Below are 17,671 nucleotides of genomic sequence, written 5' to 3'. Positions count from 1 at the left end.
TCTATAGTGCTCTTGGGAGAATAGAATTATGCCGCGTCCGAGGCGGAAGGGAAACGTTTCACCTGGCGACTCTTTGTAAGAACGAGCCGCCATTGCCCGTCTTAACAAACTGGCACTTCTAAATGAGGAAGACGGAAACATATCACCCTTTTAGTAAGAACTTTCACCGCTGAATGAACAGCGAAACCGGTGAGTCGACTGTCTTTCTTAGCCACATCTGAACAAGCTATTCATCATTTTTAACACTTACGCCATGTGCGCCAGCAAAACCACTGTTCAGTATGGTTCACTTTGAGGCACATAACGTTGTTGCTGTGTAAACCGGGATATCTGAGTTTTGGTACATATAGACCAACTCAGCTCTTTGACGTGACGTCACTGCGGTGGCGCTGCTGTCGGCACTCCGCATGCGCAGCGCCTCGCTTCTCCCGGATCTGGTTCCTGCACACGCGCTGTGTGGGTAAACGAGGGCTTGTTTTGTAAACACTGTTTGTGTATACGGTAATTAAAATGAGTACGAATTACTGCCTCAAGGTATTCAAAAGTAATGACAAAGCAATTTTACAGCAATTTCATTACTTTTGGAAAGTAATTGTAATGTAATGTCATTACCTTTAGTCTGCGGTAATTTGTAATGTATTTTAATTACAATTTCGCAGTTTTCAAAAAAGTAATTAGTAATGTAATTTAATTACTATTTTAAAGTAATTTTGCCATCTCTGTCTGACGGCAAGCGCGTGTAGCGAGCCGCCGTTCGTGCAAGCTCTAAAGTTAAAAAAAAGAACAGCACATGCTCTTGCTTGGGGCACCTGATGGTGGTGTTGCTGTCACGGTGAACTTATTGCAAATAAATCCGTCCTGTCAAATTTATTTACACACATAGGCAGATACTACAATATTTAGTCTTCTCGCCATGGTCTTAAAATTTAGATTGGAGAAACCTCTAGTACGTACTACAATACATTTTCCCAATTTTTTCTTCTAAGTAATTTTAATTTTATAATTCAAAACGAGCGTGTTGGTTAATAGATACAAATTTGAAAGTATAAAACAGTGAGGACGAGGACGGGAACAGAACATCTTTCATTTAGCAACAACATAGATAGGCACAAAGATAAAACCGCCCCCCAAAGGTCTCAACGTTCTCAAAGAGGGAAAGGAGATACTAGAAAGGGAATACACTAAATATAAAAGTTTGAAAAGCGCATCACTAATCTAGTTATCTCTTATTACTTAGAATTCGACCCTTGTCATTGTCAGTGATAATGCGGAATTATTCTTGTTTGCAGTCCAAAAGGGAAATGTACTATAAATATGAGTTTAAAAAGCTGTAGCGTCACGACGAGGTGTCAGTAATCTAGTCATCTCTGGTGTTAAGAATTCGACCTCTGTCATTGTTAATGATAATGAAGGTGCAGAAATGGTGTTTATAGTCCCCATGGCAAATGATTCAATGATTTCTCTCCCAAATCTGTTGTTGTGCCGGCCCAGTATTTTAGCATCAGAAAAATGAGGAGCACAGTCATCGCATGTGCGGCTGTGAACGACAATTGGGTGATACGACTCATTTGAAGACTTTGAACACAACTTGGAAGCACCAAAGGCTTCAAATGAGTTGTATCACCCCATTGTCGTTCGCAGCCGCACATGCGATGACTGTACTCCTCATTTTTCTGATGCTAAAATACTGGCGGGCACAACAACAGATTTGGGAGAGAAGTCATTGAATCATTCGCCAAGGGGACTGTAAACAACGCCATTTCTGCACCTTCATTATCATTAACAAACACAGAGGTCGAATTCTCAACACCAGAGATGACTAGATTACTGACACCTCGTCGTGAAGCTACAGCTTTTTAAACTCTTATATTTATAGCATATTTCCCTTTTGGACAGCAAACAAGAATAATTCTGCATTATCACTGACAACGACAAAGGTCGAATTCTAAGTAATTAGAGATAACTAGATAAGTGATGCGCTTTTCAAACTTTTATATTTAGTGTATTCCCTTTCCTTTATAACTAGTATATCCTTTCCCTCTTTGAGAACGTTGAGACCCTTGGGGGGCGGTTTTATCTTTGTGCCTATCTATGTTGTTGCTAAATGAAAGATGTTCTGTTCCCGTCCTCGACCTCTCTGTTTTATACTTTCAAGTTTTTTATTTAATTTTATAATTGGCTGAAAATGCGCTAAAAACAGTCAAAACGGCCATAATTTCAGATTTGTGTAAAAGCCGCCAACGCTTTCGGGGGACAATCTAAGGGCTGTATGACCTTCATCACGTTTTCATAATAAACATCCATGAGAATAAACCCTCTCGTACATTTCTGAAATTCAGGTTTGTATAGAGAAATTTGCTCATTGAGTAACGAGTGGGTGAATACCCCTTAACTAGGTCTAGTTCTTCTTGAATCGCCTAATTGCTGGAGCCTCGTACATCAAACGTAGGCAGACCTTTGCATGGTTTCTTTTGCGATTGGTACGGGATCGCAACCCACAAAGAGGGTTGCAAACCAGAACCTGGAGCTCCCAGTAAGACACGTTTTCGCCTGAGCGACTACTTTACGACCGGTTGGTTTGGACGAGATTAACGAGATAACGTCGCCATAAATCGGGTAGCCCCTATTGACGCATCGTTCCCTCCCCATGAGCTTGAGTTAATTCTGACAATGTTATAAGCGACCATTCCTCATAGACAGTGGGTAGATTTGGTCCCGGGAATACTGAACACTAAGCATACTTCACAATTTTAAAGCGTTCAAGTGCACTGAAAGAACAGTGACCGCGCAGTAGAGCTGGTGGTCGTTGATCACATTGTGTAAAATACAAGACTCTGGTGAGAAAAGCTGAGAAACTGGGAGTAGAAAATAAAAAAAGACAGGGGAGGGAAACGCCTCAAAAGGCAGCTCACTTGTTTATTTCTCTACTTGCTTTCTTTGCTTTCTTAGCTTTTTTAAGAACAGCTGTGTTCTTGGAAAGGGCCATTGGCGACAGCTTGGTGGCTACATAAGAACCACGATAAAAGTTAGATTCATTTGAGACGTTCCCATCGTGCGCTTTGACCCCAAAGCTTTTTTTTTTTTTTTTCACTGCAACTTCGGTTTTACACAAATTTGATCACTGCTAGCGCCCCCACGTTACAGCTATGCGCAACGCATCGTAGTAAAATGGAAGGAGTCACAAGGCAGTCTGCCACACTCAAACGCAAATGTCTGAACCAGCCTTAAGAGTCAAGCATGAACACATTTTTAATCCCAACGTGAAGTCAAAATAGATTTTGTCTGACTTACTGTAACATGGCCATATTTTCGAACATAGCACCTGGGAGATATGTGAAAGGCTTTGCTCAAAAAGAAGGGCAAATGGCAATTTCGGGACTACATTTAGTATTGGCACCCAAAGCAATTAACGATGAATAATTTAATATCGGTACCAAAAGCAGTTAAATCCCAAATTCATGTGTTTTATTTGAGTCTTGGAGCTAAGCTTGAAATCACTGTAATGTTCTTTAACAGAGAGTAATACGAAAGCACGATTACATATCGATTTTGGTTCTTTTAATTGGCTCATTGATCTTCGAAAATAGCCACCATGCAACGGAATTTCTTTAGCAGAGAAACGGCAAGGTCATGTTATAAGAATAGCGCATTCAGGAGACAAAACTGACATAAAATGCAGTAATGGTAACAGTTTGAAACACTGAGATCAATCATCAATTGAAAAACAAGCACGGAAATACACAGGAAAAACAACTAATCGGCCCCAAATCGTCAGTTGCTTGTATAGGCAGAGCAATGTGGCAAAAGACGACTCCGAAGGGAGACCCGCCGTTCTCCTGGCCATGCGTGAAAACCAGGCTCGTGACTGGATGCGGTGAATTGGTAGAGCGCACCGGACGGGAGACCTCCAACGCCATCAGAGCTCGTCGTGCACCCCACTGTGCCTCCACCATCGGTCAAGTTGGTCGACCAGATGCCAATCGACAAGGTGCCACCAGTCAACCACGTGCTCCCTCTGGGAGTGGTGGTGCTTGAGGAAGTAGGAGTGCTCCCACAGGTCCAGCACCAGCATCGGATGCAGGCGGCGAGAAATCGGGCTCTCCTCGTTGGATGTCGTCACAATCGTCAGCTCCGTGTGGTCTCGAGGCGACGAGGTGTTGCGGCAAAGCCACACGTACCCTGCAAGAGACAAAGGGGTACGAGTTCAGCATAGAGCACTGCACGGGCCCGGTCCAGCCCGAAAGCCCGAGCCCAGTCCGGCCCGCGGGCCGGGCTTGGGCCGGGTAGCAGGCAATTTCTCAGGCCCGGGCCGGGCTCGGGCTTGAAGAAAATATTTTTCGGGCCGTGCCGGCTCGGGCCGGCCCGGCTCGTGTCTGGGCAGTCGTGTGCAGCAAATTCTAAATCTTTGATAACAAAAAGCGTGTTCATTGATATTTTAGGTTCAATGAAAACAAACAAGCGAAATGCAAAATCAATACGGCGCCGTTAAAGAAAAAAGGTATTTTTTGTGGAGAAGTTTTTAAGCGGATAAAAGGAAACGTATGAATTCCACCAGCATAGTGAGAAAGTGCGGCCAAGAAAACGGTGGCACTCCAGTCGCAGGGTACAACATGAGTGTCTTTTTCCTCTTCCATTCAAAGTAAAAAAAAAACAGAAAAAAACGTGAGCTTGACTTTGCACTTCGTGGCCTTACTATGCCACCTAAGATAAGCGAACTACCATCAATAATTTTATGCTTATACAGCCATTTTGAAGATGCACTAGCGTGATTCTTATTGTTTCTGCTTATTCAGCCATTTTGAAGATGCACTAGCGTGATTCTTATTGTTTCTTTACATAAACATGTAGCAAGAAAAGTTCTCTGGGAAACGACTTGAACAACAAAAATTCCAACATCTCTTCGAAAAATGCATAAATAAAATATTGCCCAGTTTTTTTTTTTTTTTATTTACTCATGAAGTGCATATTTCGCCCATATTCTCGAAAATACATCGTCTAAGTCGGGATATTTATCGTGTCAAAAAAGCTCGGTCCAAGTTTAAAAGAAATTTAAAACAAATATGCTCGCTTTTTGCTTAGATAGTTTCTAGGTTAAAGCCTGCAAACTTTTTCAGGCTCACGTATATAATCTGTCGGGCTCGGGCCGGGCTCAGGCTTATAATTAAAATTTTTTTGTCGGGCTCGGGCCGGGCTGAAGCTTCTGTCTAAAGTTCTGCCGGGCCCGGGCCGGGCCCGAGCCGTGTCTCTTCCGGGCTGGGTCGGGCCGGGCCTAGAAATCAAATATTCTATCGGGTTCGGGCCGGGCCCGGGCCGTGCCTCTACAGGGCCGGGTCGGGCCGGGCCGAGAAATTGCGGCCCGTGCAGTGCTCAAGAACTTCAGCATGAGCCACGGGGGCGGGTTCCTGCTCGTGGGCCTGATGGTGAACTGCCCCAAGCCTTTTCATCTAATTAGTTGCCTGACCGGCGGATAGAGGGCGCTGACGCACTCGCCGCCATTAGATTGCTTCAACTTGGTTGGGTTCGATTGCAACATGCACGCGGTTGTGTTCCTGTTTTATGTCGCTTTCGCTAAATGTTGTGATACAAATGTGTCCGTTGTAATGGGTGATTCAAGGAGCGGCCAGGCGCTTTGAATCGACCGCAGAAATCGGTTTCTTAACCTATCGCGCGACGATTTTGTGCAGCGTTGCCCACAGATGGTGCTTTTTTTATTTTTTTGTAAAATTTGCAAACAGCAAACTTACCTGAGGAAAAAGTAAACAGAGAAAAAGGCTTACCTCCTATGGAAACGCAGCGAAACCACCGGTCTTCAAACAATACGGCGCCGCTTTGCACGGGAAACGAGAGATGGCGCAAGCCGTCGCGACGCCAACTGCCACCAACGAACGAGCATACGTCGCCGAGAGCCGGCGTCTTTAGCAGACGATCGTTTCGACTCAAACACGGCGCGCGTTCCGCAGGCGGCGACAGTCGCAGAAACAAAAACAGGCGCGGTAACAACAAGGAACTGCAAAGCAGACGACATCAGTACCCCGAAATAAACAGTCAAAATATCCCGACAAACCATTTTTTTAATCAATTCTCTGTCCATTCAATATGTTTTATTAGTAAGGATGATAAAATGATGCGTTGGCAACTGATATCAGAAAAGCTCGCGCCGCTTTTGAGTCGAAACGATCGTCTGCTAAAGACGCCGGCTCTTGGCGCGCCGTATGCTCGTTCGTTGGCGGCAGTTGGCGTCACGATCGCTTTCGCCATCTCTTGTCTCCCGTGCGAAACGGCGCCGTATTGTTTGAAGACCTTTGGCTTCGCCGCGTTTCCATAGGAGCTAAGCCTTTTTCTTTCTTTACTTTTTCCTCAGGTAAATTCGCTCTTTGCAAATTTTACAAAAAGAAATGCACCATCTATGGGCAAAGCTGCACAAAATCGTAGCGCGATAGGTTAAGCCGAAATTTGCGGTCGATTTAGAGAGCCTGGCGTCTCCTTGAATAACCCTGTCGTATCTGTTCTGTTGCTTCCAAAGATATGCAACGCCACGGTCCTACCCGATGACACTCACTTGCGGTAAAATAAACTAATGAATAGACTAATGCAGTATTGCATAGTGAAAAAAGCAAAGGGCGACAGGTGTATAAGTGACACGTCACTGCCTTTATCCGCAAATGAGTATTCGTTTTTGCTACAGGGGTTACACCGGAATTACTCATGACTGTTTGTTTTGCCAAGGCTATATATATATATGAGTAGCTTTCTTTAAATCAAAGCTAGTTGCGAGTGCGCCCCATCTGTCTACTTCACTGTCCCTTTGGTGCTTACCTACGGGAACAGATCAAGTTTACTGTTCAGTGTTTTCGGGGACATCTACTTTTTGTGGAAAGACTCCTAGAATGAAAGACTATAAAAACAAGTGATATTTCATTTTTCTTTAAAGAAATTAAATACTCGAGAAATATTTCAATAGTCCCACCTAGAGGGACTTATTTTATTGTCGGCCCGCTAAAGTACTCATTAAGGGCATTTAAGCACATTGGCCTTAGGAAATATCATATTTATTTTGTGGACATTATTGTTTGCAGCGTAAAACTTGCCAAATAAAATTCAAGGGCGCAAGAGAAAAGAAAGTTTGTCTAAGGTCGAATGCCAGGCGCCACTTCATAAACCTGTGTAGAGAGATTTTTTTTGTTTGAACAGATGCACTTCGTAAATTTTTGCGTCGCCAGCCTTTGAAAGTAAATCTCTATTCGCCTTCGACAACGCGTCGCTCGTGTGTTATTTCTAGGCGTCGCATATTGCGGGCACCCGGCACTCTCAAGCTGTCTGTGACATTTCCTTACACGGTGCCATCACAACCCTTGTATTTAAATAACTCAATTGCATTGCATTGGTTATCTTAAGCAAATAATTAAAGCACACGGTACACAGTTGTGTTTTTCTGCATAAATAAACCAATTACGCGAACGTTTGCATCGCAAAAACAATTAAGAACGCTAGACACATGCAGGTTTGATATTATTAGCAAACAAGTCACCTGATGTGTACGTGACATGATGCTTAGCATTAAATAAAAAGCATGTTATACGTTCTTTGCCTATCTTCTCTACCAGTTCCCCCATTTAAAATCAACTGTTTTTGATCTGCTATTAATACAAAGAATTATGCTTTCAGGAAACACCCATAGTGGCTTCCTAGTAGCAGAAATACTCAAAAATGTATTTGGAAATACAAATACTGGGATACATTAAAATAGTAGCTAAAATACTGATACTAAAATATACCTGTAAAAATGTATCGCGATACGTATCGGAATTATATCTTAAATAGAGGCAAAAAGTCTTTGAAAATACAAATACAGGAATACATTTTAGGGGGGCAGAAATACAAATACAGAAATACCGATACTGCAATACTTTTTCCAAATTTTTTGAGACGCCAATTGAGATTAAGTTTGAAGTGCAAGTTTTTGATCCCGAAATCACTTGCCCGTAGACTTGGCAGTTTGCCTTAAAGGTAGCGGTTTCGGACGACGAGGAGTGTTCAATGGGTTAAAAAAAACGGTCCATCAAGGACTGACCGCGGTCCCTTCCCTGATATCCTGTCTGTCTGACGAGGGATGCGAAAAGACTTGGACCTCTAAATAAATTCTATGTCACCCTAAATCCCATCAAAACGTTACCACGCCCCTGTCCACTAAGGACGCTCCTGTTAACATTGATCACATGACGTTACGGTGGAATGAACTGGTATTCTTTATCTGTACGTGCGGCCTTGAACATAAAACTTTACCACGCAGCTGTATGAAAGGACATTACGTACTTTCGTTGCAGGTTATCTCGTTGAAGATCGTGCAGGCATTGTCATTTGGAATGTTCGAGAATAGTGAACTACAAGAAGCATCCTGGAACACATGCCTTCTGTTACGGTTGATAAAACGATACGGTGGCATCCTTGTTGTGAAGCTCCTTCCTACCGAACCCCCGCCACCGACGCATGGATTGCAGTCCTCAAGTTTTGCCTAGCGTCATCCAAACAGAGACCTCGTGGATTGCGACCTTATATTGCCGGCACAGGTGCGAGCAGCGCGCTCGAGACGAGTGGCAGGTGTACGAAGTCTGGGTCGGCATAGCGAGGCCTTGTCTGGCCTCCTTCTGGATCACAAGAGCAGCGGGGTCACGTTCACGTCGGCTGATGACGTACCCTTGAGCCGTGCAATATTACGGGCGCAGCCGCAGACGCATTCGAATATGTGTTGAACTTCACTGCGTGAGTCATCCTACTATTTCAAGTCAACCACCACCAGGCTCGTGCTGCAACGGACTGTGACTCAGCTTCGCCCTCTCCAACTGTGACGCAGCTTTGCCCAGCTCCAACCTCTGTTGGAGACTACCTGGGACGCGGTAGACATCAAACTTACAAGATTTGTAGACGTTGATCTGCCGGTCATAAACTCATGCCGACTAGGGGGGGTCAAGTTTCGAAATTTGAAAGACAAGAATTGATGAATGACTGCTTCAAAGAGTTTGGAATATGAGAAGAGAAGGGAAATCGGTCTAATAGTTGAGAACCTCACCTTTCTTTCCCGACTTCAGAACCGGAACAATTATGGCAATCTACCACATTTCGGAAAATACTCCTGACCATAATGAGTTGTTAAATATTGCACATAGTGTAGGTGTCAGTATATCATGAAAAGTTTTGAGAATTGCTGATGGTATACAATCGCGCCCCGCAGATAGCGTGGCTTTATGTTTTTAATACCTAGCTCTACACATTCCTCGTCGACACTGATGTGACTTAGTAGGTCACCGAATGCATTCAAGTGAGGAAATGTGGCGGTGGAGCAGACGGTACTGTCTTTGTAGGCTGAACTAAAACGATTTGCAAATAGCTCGGGCACGCAGTCCGCATCTCTTTCATGGTGATCCAAAACTATTGTCGATCCGATATCCTTCCCGGAACGTGATCTAGTGTACCTACAAAATTTCTTAGGGTTTTTGACAAGGTTAAATTCCACTGAGTCACGATACGCCAGGCGGTCACGGTTTAACATTATCTTACATTTCTTTCTGCAACTCTTGAATTCTACCTCCCACTTTGGGAGACCACTTTGCTTAAACTTTCTGTGCAAGAAGTCTTTCCTATTTAGTAGCGTTTTAGTTCTTAAAAAACCAATTAGGAAAGCGAGTTTTTTTTTTTTTTTTAAGTTCTTAAAAGGATGAATCTGTACATGGCCTCTTGAATTAATCTCGTAAAGAGAGCTACCTGCTCATTTACGTCAAAGGATTTCAAGACCGGAGACCAATCAACACTCGAGAGGTGGTGGAACATCCCGATGTAGTCGCCTGATGAAAAATTGTATAAGATGCGTGGAGGAGAAGCCTCAATAGGAGCGTGAATCGAGCAATCAACAAAAGAAAGCACTAAATCAAGGACAGGATGATACTTATCCAGAGGAATAATATTAATCATAGTAATAATAATAATAATAACAAAACTAATAACAATAATAATAAGAATATTTCATTACCATCACAATTTGAATTGCGAGTAGAGTTTTAGCAGATCGTTCCGATGACTCCGATAACGGTACCCGATACTTTGCCGCCGCCTTTCTGCATGCCCCGTATCCTTATCGGGGGTATCGTAACGATCTACTAAAACTATTGTCTAGTGGCCCAGCGGTTAATATGACTGGATGTAAAAGATCTTTCCGGGAGCGGTTACCAAGATACAGTCCTCAGCGTGGTGCCAGCGTGGTTCCATCTTTCTAGTGGCTCTTACTGACACCCTTCTAGTCCAAAACGTATCTTCCTGGACGTCGGCTTAGTCACTAATCCCCGAGACCCGTTTAAATCAATATTTCGTAGCGTCGATATTACATCAAACAAACACGATCCCCAAAAAAGCGTTCCCGGAAAAGCCGGATGGATGGATGGATGGATAATAACGGCTGTACCTTTATAACGGGCGGTAGCTTGCACCATTTAGCCTACAAACAACAAACACTTGATTTCCACTTTCCCCTTCTCAAGCCCATGTGTTTCTGTAACTATCGCCAGGCCATGAATGTGATCGCCAGGCAGACCTTTCAGGCAGACCGCCTAAAACAGATACCAAGGTGGCCAACTCTGCTGTGACTTTCTTTACCAGAGCGCCTCGCGTTTAGGGCGCAGTAATATATGAGAGCAGTAAAATGTAAGAGCAGCGCCGCAACTTCCCGTTGTGGCGCTGCTCTTACCGTCACGACATTCCATCGGAGCTTCATAAATATCCATCCACCAACGTCAATAAAAGAAAACTAATGTGCTCTCATAACCCGCACAAAATTATAAAATGTTCGGCCCCCTTAGTCCTTCACTTATCCACTTGGAAACTACAGGTGCGCACTACTGGAATGCTTGTAATCTACAAGGTATTTGCGCGTGCTTTTCGATGAACATCTGTCATGCGGAGCGCATGTCGACCACCTGGCGAGACGCCTACGAACGGTATCTGCTTATATATGCCGCCTTCGTTTTCTGACCAATGCGCGTACTAAAATATAAGACATATCAAGCACTGTATCGTTCTTGTGTGGGCTGGTAAGAATAGACAACTCGGGTATCAGGATAACAATGCCTTGGTCTATTCCCTGTTGTTACTTATATAGCCGAAGGTGGAAAGGGGTTAGTGTAGTAGATGGCAAGGGAAAGGCACGTGGCAATGGAGCATACAAATAGCTTGTCCGCCTTGATCTGATACATCCTCCTTCCCAACGGTCGTTCACCGCTGAGCTCAACACCTCTGGCTCGTTTGCTGGAAGCGCTCGTCATAACCCAATCGCTCCGGAGGCCGCTTCTGTCGTGTTGTCCTTCGCGGTGGCTGAACCGTCGGCTGCTGAGCTGCCGTTTGTAGAGTCGTCGTAGTTGCCGTTTGTAGAGCCGTCGTGATGGTTGGCGCTGTGGATGTCATTCCGTGTGATGAGGCCCGGTCGTTGTCCGAATCTTCGTCGTCTGACAAGTCGACCTCGCATTCTTCCTTCGTCGCTAAAAGGTGTCGACGGTTGCGCCGAAGTACGGTATTATTCTCCGTACGCACGTAAAAGGACCGCGGCCCGGCTGATCCAACTATCTTGGCTTTCCGCGCCCATGACGCTCCATTCAGGCGTACCACGTCGTCGTTTTTAAGGCGGGGCAGCACCCGCTCGTTGTGGCCTGTCTGTCGGTGTTTCTTGACCCGTATCGCAGGAAGGGGATCGAAGTCCGGCACGGGTGTGCGCAGCCGCCTTCCTTGCAGCAGCTCGCCAGGAGACCGACCATCTTCGACAGGACATGCCCTGTAATTTAATATGCCAAGCCAAAAGCATTCGTTTGCAGCTTTCGTTTTCTTTAAGATGCGTTTGATTATTTGTACACCCTTTTCCGCGAGCCCGTTAGATTGGGGGTATTGCGGGCTGGATTTCACATGTTTGAAATCGTAATGCTTTGCAAACAGCGCGAACTCGTGGCTGCTAAACTGTGGGCCGTTATCTGAGCATACCTCCGTTGGGATGCCGTATCTCGAAAATATAGCACTCAGTCTATCAATAACCGAGGTGGCTGTTGTGTCGGGTAGGAGCTCCACCTCTGGGAAATTGGACATCGAATCGTAAACACACAGATAGTGTCTTCCGGTATACTGAAAGAGATCGACACCGACACGGTACCATGGCTGAGTGGGCGTTGGTTGTAGAATCAGAGGCTCTGATGGTTGCTTATAGGCATATGTTCTGCAGGTCGGACAGCTTTGGATCAACGACTCGACGTCAGAGTTTATGTTCGGCCAGTAGACTAATTGCCTAGCCCTAGCTTTGCACTTTACCGTCCCAAGGTGGCCTGCGTGAATCCTCTTTAACATCTCTCTGCGCATGCTCGTGGGAATTACTACTTTCGTTCCCTTCAAAAGTATGCCGTCTACTACTGAAAGTTCGGCGGCAACTGATTTCAGCGCCCCTTCCACTTCGTCTCCCCTCCCGAGCTTTCGTAGTACTACGCTAAGATACGGATCAGTAGCGGTTTCGTGTGCAAGTTTCGCAGCCGTTTTTTCACTTACGAGTGCTGATACGACTGTGACGGCGTGAATTTCTACGTCGCCCGTGTCGGCGGCCCCCTTGTTCCCAGGAGCAGGAGATCGAGAAAGCATATCAGCCAGGGCCATCTGCTTGCCAGGAACAAATATCAACGTGTAATCGTATTTGAGCAATCGTAGGAAAAAACGTTGCACTCTTGGCGGCATATCGGCTATGCCTTTCCTAGATATGTTTATCAGCGGGCTGTGGTCGCTCTCGAGTATGAGTGGGCGACCATACACAAAATGGTTAAACTTTTCGCAACCGAAAACCAACGCCAAAGCCTCTTTTTCAATTTGCGAATATCTCTGTTCCAATTCACTCAGCGCTCTCGACGCGTAAGCGACCGGTTTCCAGCAGTCCCCATGACGTTGTAGGAGTGCGGAGCCAATGCCACTTTGAGATGCGTCTGAAGTTATCTTCGTCTCCAAACCTAGGTCAAAAATAGCAAGCAGCGGTGCCTCGCTTAGCTCCTGACATATGGCTTGCCACTCGTTTTCATGATTAGGTGTCCATTCAAAAATGACGTCTTGTTTGATCAGGGAACGCAGAGTCGAAGTGCGCTGGGAAAGTGACGGTAGATACTTGCTAAAATAGTTAACAACCCCGAGCAACCTTTGTACTGCCAATTTGTCTTGTGGCTTTGTCATTTTGAGAAGACCGTCCGCAAGGGCGGGATTGGGGCTAATACCTTTGTGGCTAATGATGTCGCCCAGGAACAAAATTTCTTGAACGCCGAATTGGCATTTGGCTGCATTAAAAGTTAGGCCCGCTGCTTCAGCTGCCTTTAGTGCATCGTGCAGCCTCTGGTCATGCTCCGCCCTAGTCGCACCCCAGATCAGCACATCGTCCACGTATACACGTATGCCAGGAAGGCCCTCGAACACTTCGTTGAGGGCTTTTTGAAACACCTCACTAGCTGACGCTATGCCGAATGGAAGGCGTAGAAAGCGATAACGGCCGAACGGCGTGGCAAACGTGCATATCTTGGATGATTGCTCGTCCAGTGAGATTTGGTGAAACCCTGCGTTTGCGTCTAGACGCGAGAAAAACTTCGCGCCTGCCAAGTCCGCTTCAATATCTTCTCTACGAGGCATTTGGTAGTGTTCTCTTTTCAGGTTTTCATTAATCCTTCTGGGATCCATGCATACCCGCAACTTGCTGTCTTTTTTTAGTACAATGACTAACGGGCTTACCCAGTCCGTCGGGCTGCTGACCTTCTGAATGATGCCTTCGCGTTCCATTCGGTCCAGTTCTGCACGAAGAGGCTCTCGCAGCGACAGGGGAACCCTTCGAGCTGGCTGAACGATTGGCACGGCGTCCTTGCGTAGCACCATCTTGTATTCTTTCGGGGTACGCCCGGTTCCGTGGAAAAGCTGCGGGAATTCCTCGAAGACTGCTTCGGTGTTGCTCGTCGACACGCCTTCAACAGCGCGATTGACGATGCCTAGCTTCTCGCTAGCTGCCAAGCCCAAGATAGCGCTGTGGCCGTTCTTTACCACGAAAAATTCGGCGCATATCTGGCGGTCGCCTACCGTCACGGGCGATAAAAATGTACCGACGTGCTTGATGACGTTGCCACCGTAGGATCTCAGAACAGCGCCGCTGGGTTTCAGCGTCACGGTCTTGAACTTTCGGAACACTGATAGTGGTAACACGTTAGCTTGTGACCCTGTGTCAACTTTGAAACTTAGGTGTTTGCCTTGAAGACACGCGTCCACCAGCCAGTCGCGTTTTTTGTTGGCGCAGCCGACTGCGACATCCAGCACCTCGAAGTCGTCGTTTTCATGCTGTACCTCGTAAACGGCATCTTTCTGGCGGCAACAAGATGCGAAGTGGTTCCGCCCATTGCACGAGTAGCAGGTCTTTCCGTATGCCGGGCAGCGTCGCAAGGCATGCCTTCGATTGCAGCGCGTACAGTTCGGGTTGCGCCGGGGGCTTGTCGGAGCGTTCTTGCTGGTCTTCATAGCGTTAACGTCGAGTTCTTCACTTGCCTTACGCCAGACTTCATTTTGACGAGCTGATGTTTCTGCCGCCTTGCATAAGGTGACGACCTTTTCCAAGGTCAGGTGTTTGTCCCTGAGCATCTTCTCTCGAAGCTTCGGCAAGTTGGTTCCAAACACCACTTGGTCGCGTACCATCTCGTCTGCCATGGTCCCGAAGTTGCAGTGCTGCGCTTGTCTCTTCAAGGTACGTAGAAACTGCTCGAACGGTTCCGCCTCGCCCTGCAGACGGGAGCGGAAGACGTATCTTTCGTGAATTTCGTTTTGTTGCTCCACGCAGTATTCTTCGAATTTGGCAGTCACGGTGGCGTAGTCTTCTTTGTTTTCTTCTTCGGTGAACACAAAGTTGTTAAACACGTCCAAGGCTTCCTCTCTCGCCACGCTGAGCAGCAGGGCTGTCTTTGCCGCCTCCGAACTCGGCTTGTCGGTGCTTGCTGTGGCTTGAAGGAAAAGGTCGAACCTCTGACGAAACAGTTTCCAGTTTCTTCCTCCATCAGCTGTCAGTTGTCAGTTGTAATGGTTCAGGCAGCCTTAGGTGCTCCATGACGTCGACCTTCACGTTCGGTTCAATCCCACTTCTGACACCATGTATCGTTCTTGTGTGGGCTGGTAAGAATAGACAACTCGGGTATCAGGATAACAATGCCTTGGTTTATTCCGTGTTGTTACTTATATAGCCGAAGGTGGAAAGGGGTTAGTGTAGTAGAGGGCAAGGGAAAGGCACGTGGCAATGGAGCATACAGATAGCTTGTCCGCCTTGATCTGATACGATACAGGGGAGTCTGTACTACGATACGGTATAACAATTATGGTTCCTGATCGTATAAAAAAAAAAGATATATTATTCTGCGAAACATAGCAAAGAACATTGCGCAAATAACTACATTTGCTGAACTCGAAATTGACGTAAAGGTCCGGTCGCTACGGATCTTGCCAGTTGGCAAATTGTATATCTATATCATATTAGTACACAGTTACTGCATATACACGTTTAAACAGCCACTAAAAAAAGCAAGGCTCCTGAGAAAAATAGAAGGTTTTGTTCTGTCAAGGGCTTTCACAAACTACGGTAGAAAGGTACGGCATTTAATGCAAAAGCATTAACTGTCCCATGGAGCGAAGCCGGCGTTGTTTGTAACCATCTGTAGCAGCAAACGGCAGCTAAATTCCCATTGGCTGCGACACTTCATGTCGCTCCATAGCAACGGCGTCATCGTTGCTAAGGGGTCAGTCGAACTGCTGGCGGCGCAGCAGGAAGGGGGACCCGGGTATGCGTCGTCAACCGGTAGTTTAAGGTCGTCCTAAACGTCGTCCTCTAGGCGTCATCCTTGAGGTCGTCCTAGACGTCGTCCCCTAGGTGTCGTTTTTGACGTCGTCTTAGACGTCGTCCTCTAGGCGTCGCTCTAGACGTGGTCCTTAAGGTCGTCCTAGGCGTCGTTCTTGACGCCGTCCTAGAGGTCGTCCTAGACGTCGTCCCCTAGGTGTCGTTTTTGACGTCGTCTTAGACGTCGTCCTCTAGGCGTCGCTCTAGACGTGGTCCTTAAGGTCGTCCTAGGCGTCGTTCTTGACGCAGTCCTAGAGGTCGTCCTAGACGTCGTCCCCTAGGTGTCGTTTTTGACGTCGTCTTAGACGTCGTCCTCTAGGCGTCGCTCTAGACGTGGTCCTTAAGGTCGTCCTAGGCGTCGTTCTTGACGCAGTCCTAGAGGTCGTCCTAGACGTCGTCCCCTAGGTGTCGTTTTTGACGTCGTCTTAGACGTCGTCCTCTAGGCGTCGCTCTAGACGTGGTCCTTAAGGTCGTCCTAGGCGTCGTTCTTGACGCAGTCCTAGAGGTCGTCCTAGACGTCGTCCCCTAGGTGTCGTTTTTGACGTCGTCTTAGACGTCGTCCTCTAGGCGTCGCTCTAGACGTGGTCCTTAAGGTCGTCCTAGGCGTCGTTCTTGACGCAGTCCTAGAGGTCGTCCTAGACGTCGTCCCCTAGGTGTCGTTTTTGACGTCGTCTTAGACGTCGTCCTCTAGGCGTCGCTCTAGACGTGGTCCTTAAGGTCGTCCTAGGCGTCGTTCTTGACGCAGTCCTAGAGGTCGTCCTAGACGTCGTCCCCTAGGTGTCGTTTTTGACGTCGTCTTAGACGTCGTCCTCTAGGCGTCGCTCTAGACGTGGTCCTTAAGGTCGTTCTAGGCGTCATTCTTGACGCAGTCCTAGAGGTCGTCCTAGACGTCGTCCCCTAGGTGTCGTTTTTGACGTCGTCTTAGACGTCGTCCTCTAGGCGTCGCTCTAGACGTGGTCCTTAAGGTCGTCCTACGCGTCGTTCTTGACGCAGTCCTTGAGGTCGTCCTAGACGTCGTCCCCTAGGTGTCGTTTTTGACGTCGTCTTAGACGTCGTCCTCTAGGCGTCGCTCTAGACGTGGTCCTTAAGGTCGTCCTAGGCGTCATTCTTGACGCCGTCCTAGAGGTCGTCCTAGACGTCGTCCCCTAGGTGTCGTTTTTGACGTCGTCTTAGACGTCGTCCTCTAGGCGTCGCTCTAGACGTGGTCCTTAAGGTCGTCCTAGGCGTCGTTCTTGACGCCGTCCTAGAGGTCGTCCTAGACGTCGTCCCCTAGGTGTCGTTTTTGACGTCGTCTTAGACATCGTTCTCTAGGCGTTGCTCTAGACGTGGTCCTTAAGGTCGTCCTAGGCGTCGTTCTTGACGCAGTCCTAGAGGTCGTCCTAGACGTCGTCCCCTAGGTGTCGTTTTTGACGTCGTCTTAGACGTCGTCCTCCAGGCGTCGCTCTAGACGTGGTCCTTAAGGTCGTCCTAGGCGTCATTCTTGACGCCGTCCTAGAGGTCGTCCTAGACGTCGTCCCCTAGGTGTCGTTTTTGACGTCGTCTTAGACGTCGTCCTCCAGGCGTCGCTCTAGACGTGGTCCTTAAGGTCGTCCTAGGCGTCGTTCTTGACGCCGTCCTAGAGGTCGTCCTAGACGTCGTCCCCTAGGTGTCGTTTTTGACGTCGTCTTAGACGTCGTCCTCTAGGCATCGCTCTAGACGTGGTCCTTAAGGTCGTCCTAGGCGTCGTTCTTGACGCCGTCCTAGAGGTCGTCCTAGACGTCG

General features: G+C 47.0%; 1 protein-coding gene across 1 annotated transcript in view; it reads right to left on the bottom strand.

The window, feature by feature from the left end:
• Positions 1-2,886: 2,886 nt before the first annotated feature.
• Positions 2,887-17,671, bottom strand: part of LOC8039228 (superoxide dismutase [Mn]) — a 65,913-nt gene continuing 51,128 nt past the window's right edge. The window contains exon 4 of the mRNA XM_029985851.4: positions 2,887-4,179. Within this exon, the coding sequence (XP_029841711.1) occupies positions 3,917-4,179 (263 nt within the window). The 3' untranslated portion in view covers positions 2,887-3,916. The remainder of the gene's footprint in view (positions 4,180-17,671) is intronic.

The sequence above is a fragment of the Ixodes scapularis genome, unplaced genomic scaffold, assembly GCF_016920785.2.
Source record: "Ixodes scapularis isolate PalLabHiFi unplaced genomic scaffold, ASM1692078v2 PGA_scaffold9__187_contigs__length_104089568, whole genome shotgun sequence".
In the NCBI taxonomy this organism is placed as follows: Eukaryota; Metazoa; Arthropoda; class Arachnida; order Ixodida; family Ixodidae; genus Ixodes; species Ixodes scapularis.
Note: the sequence above shows the minus strand (reverse complement) of the source record. Positions and strands in the feature narration are given on the sequence as shown.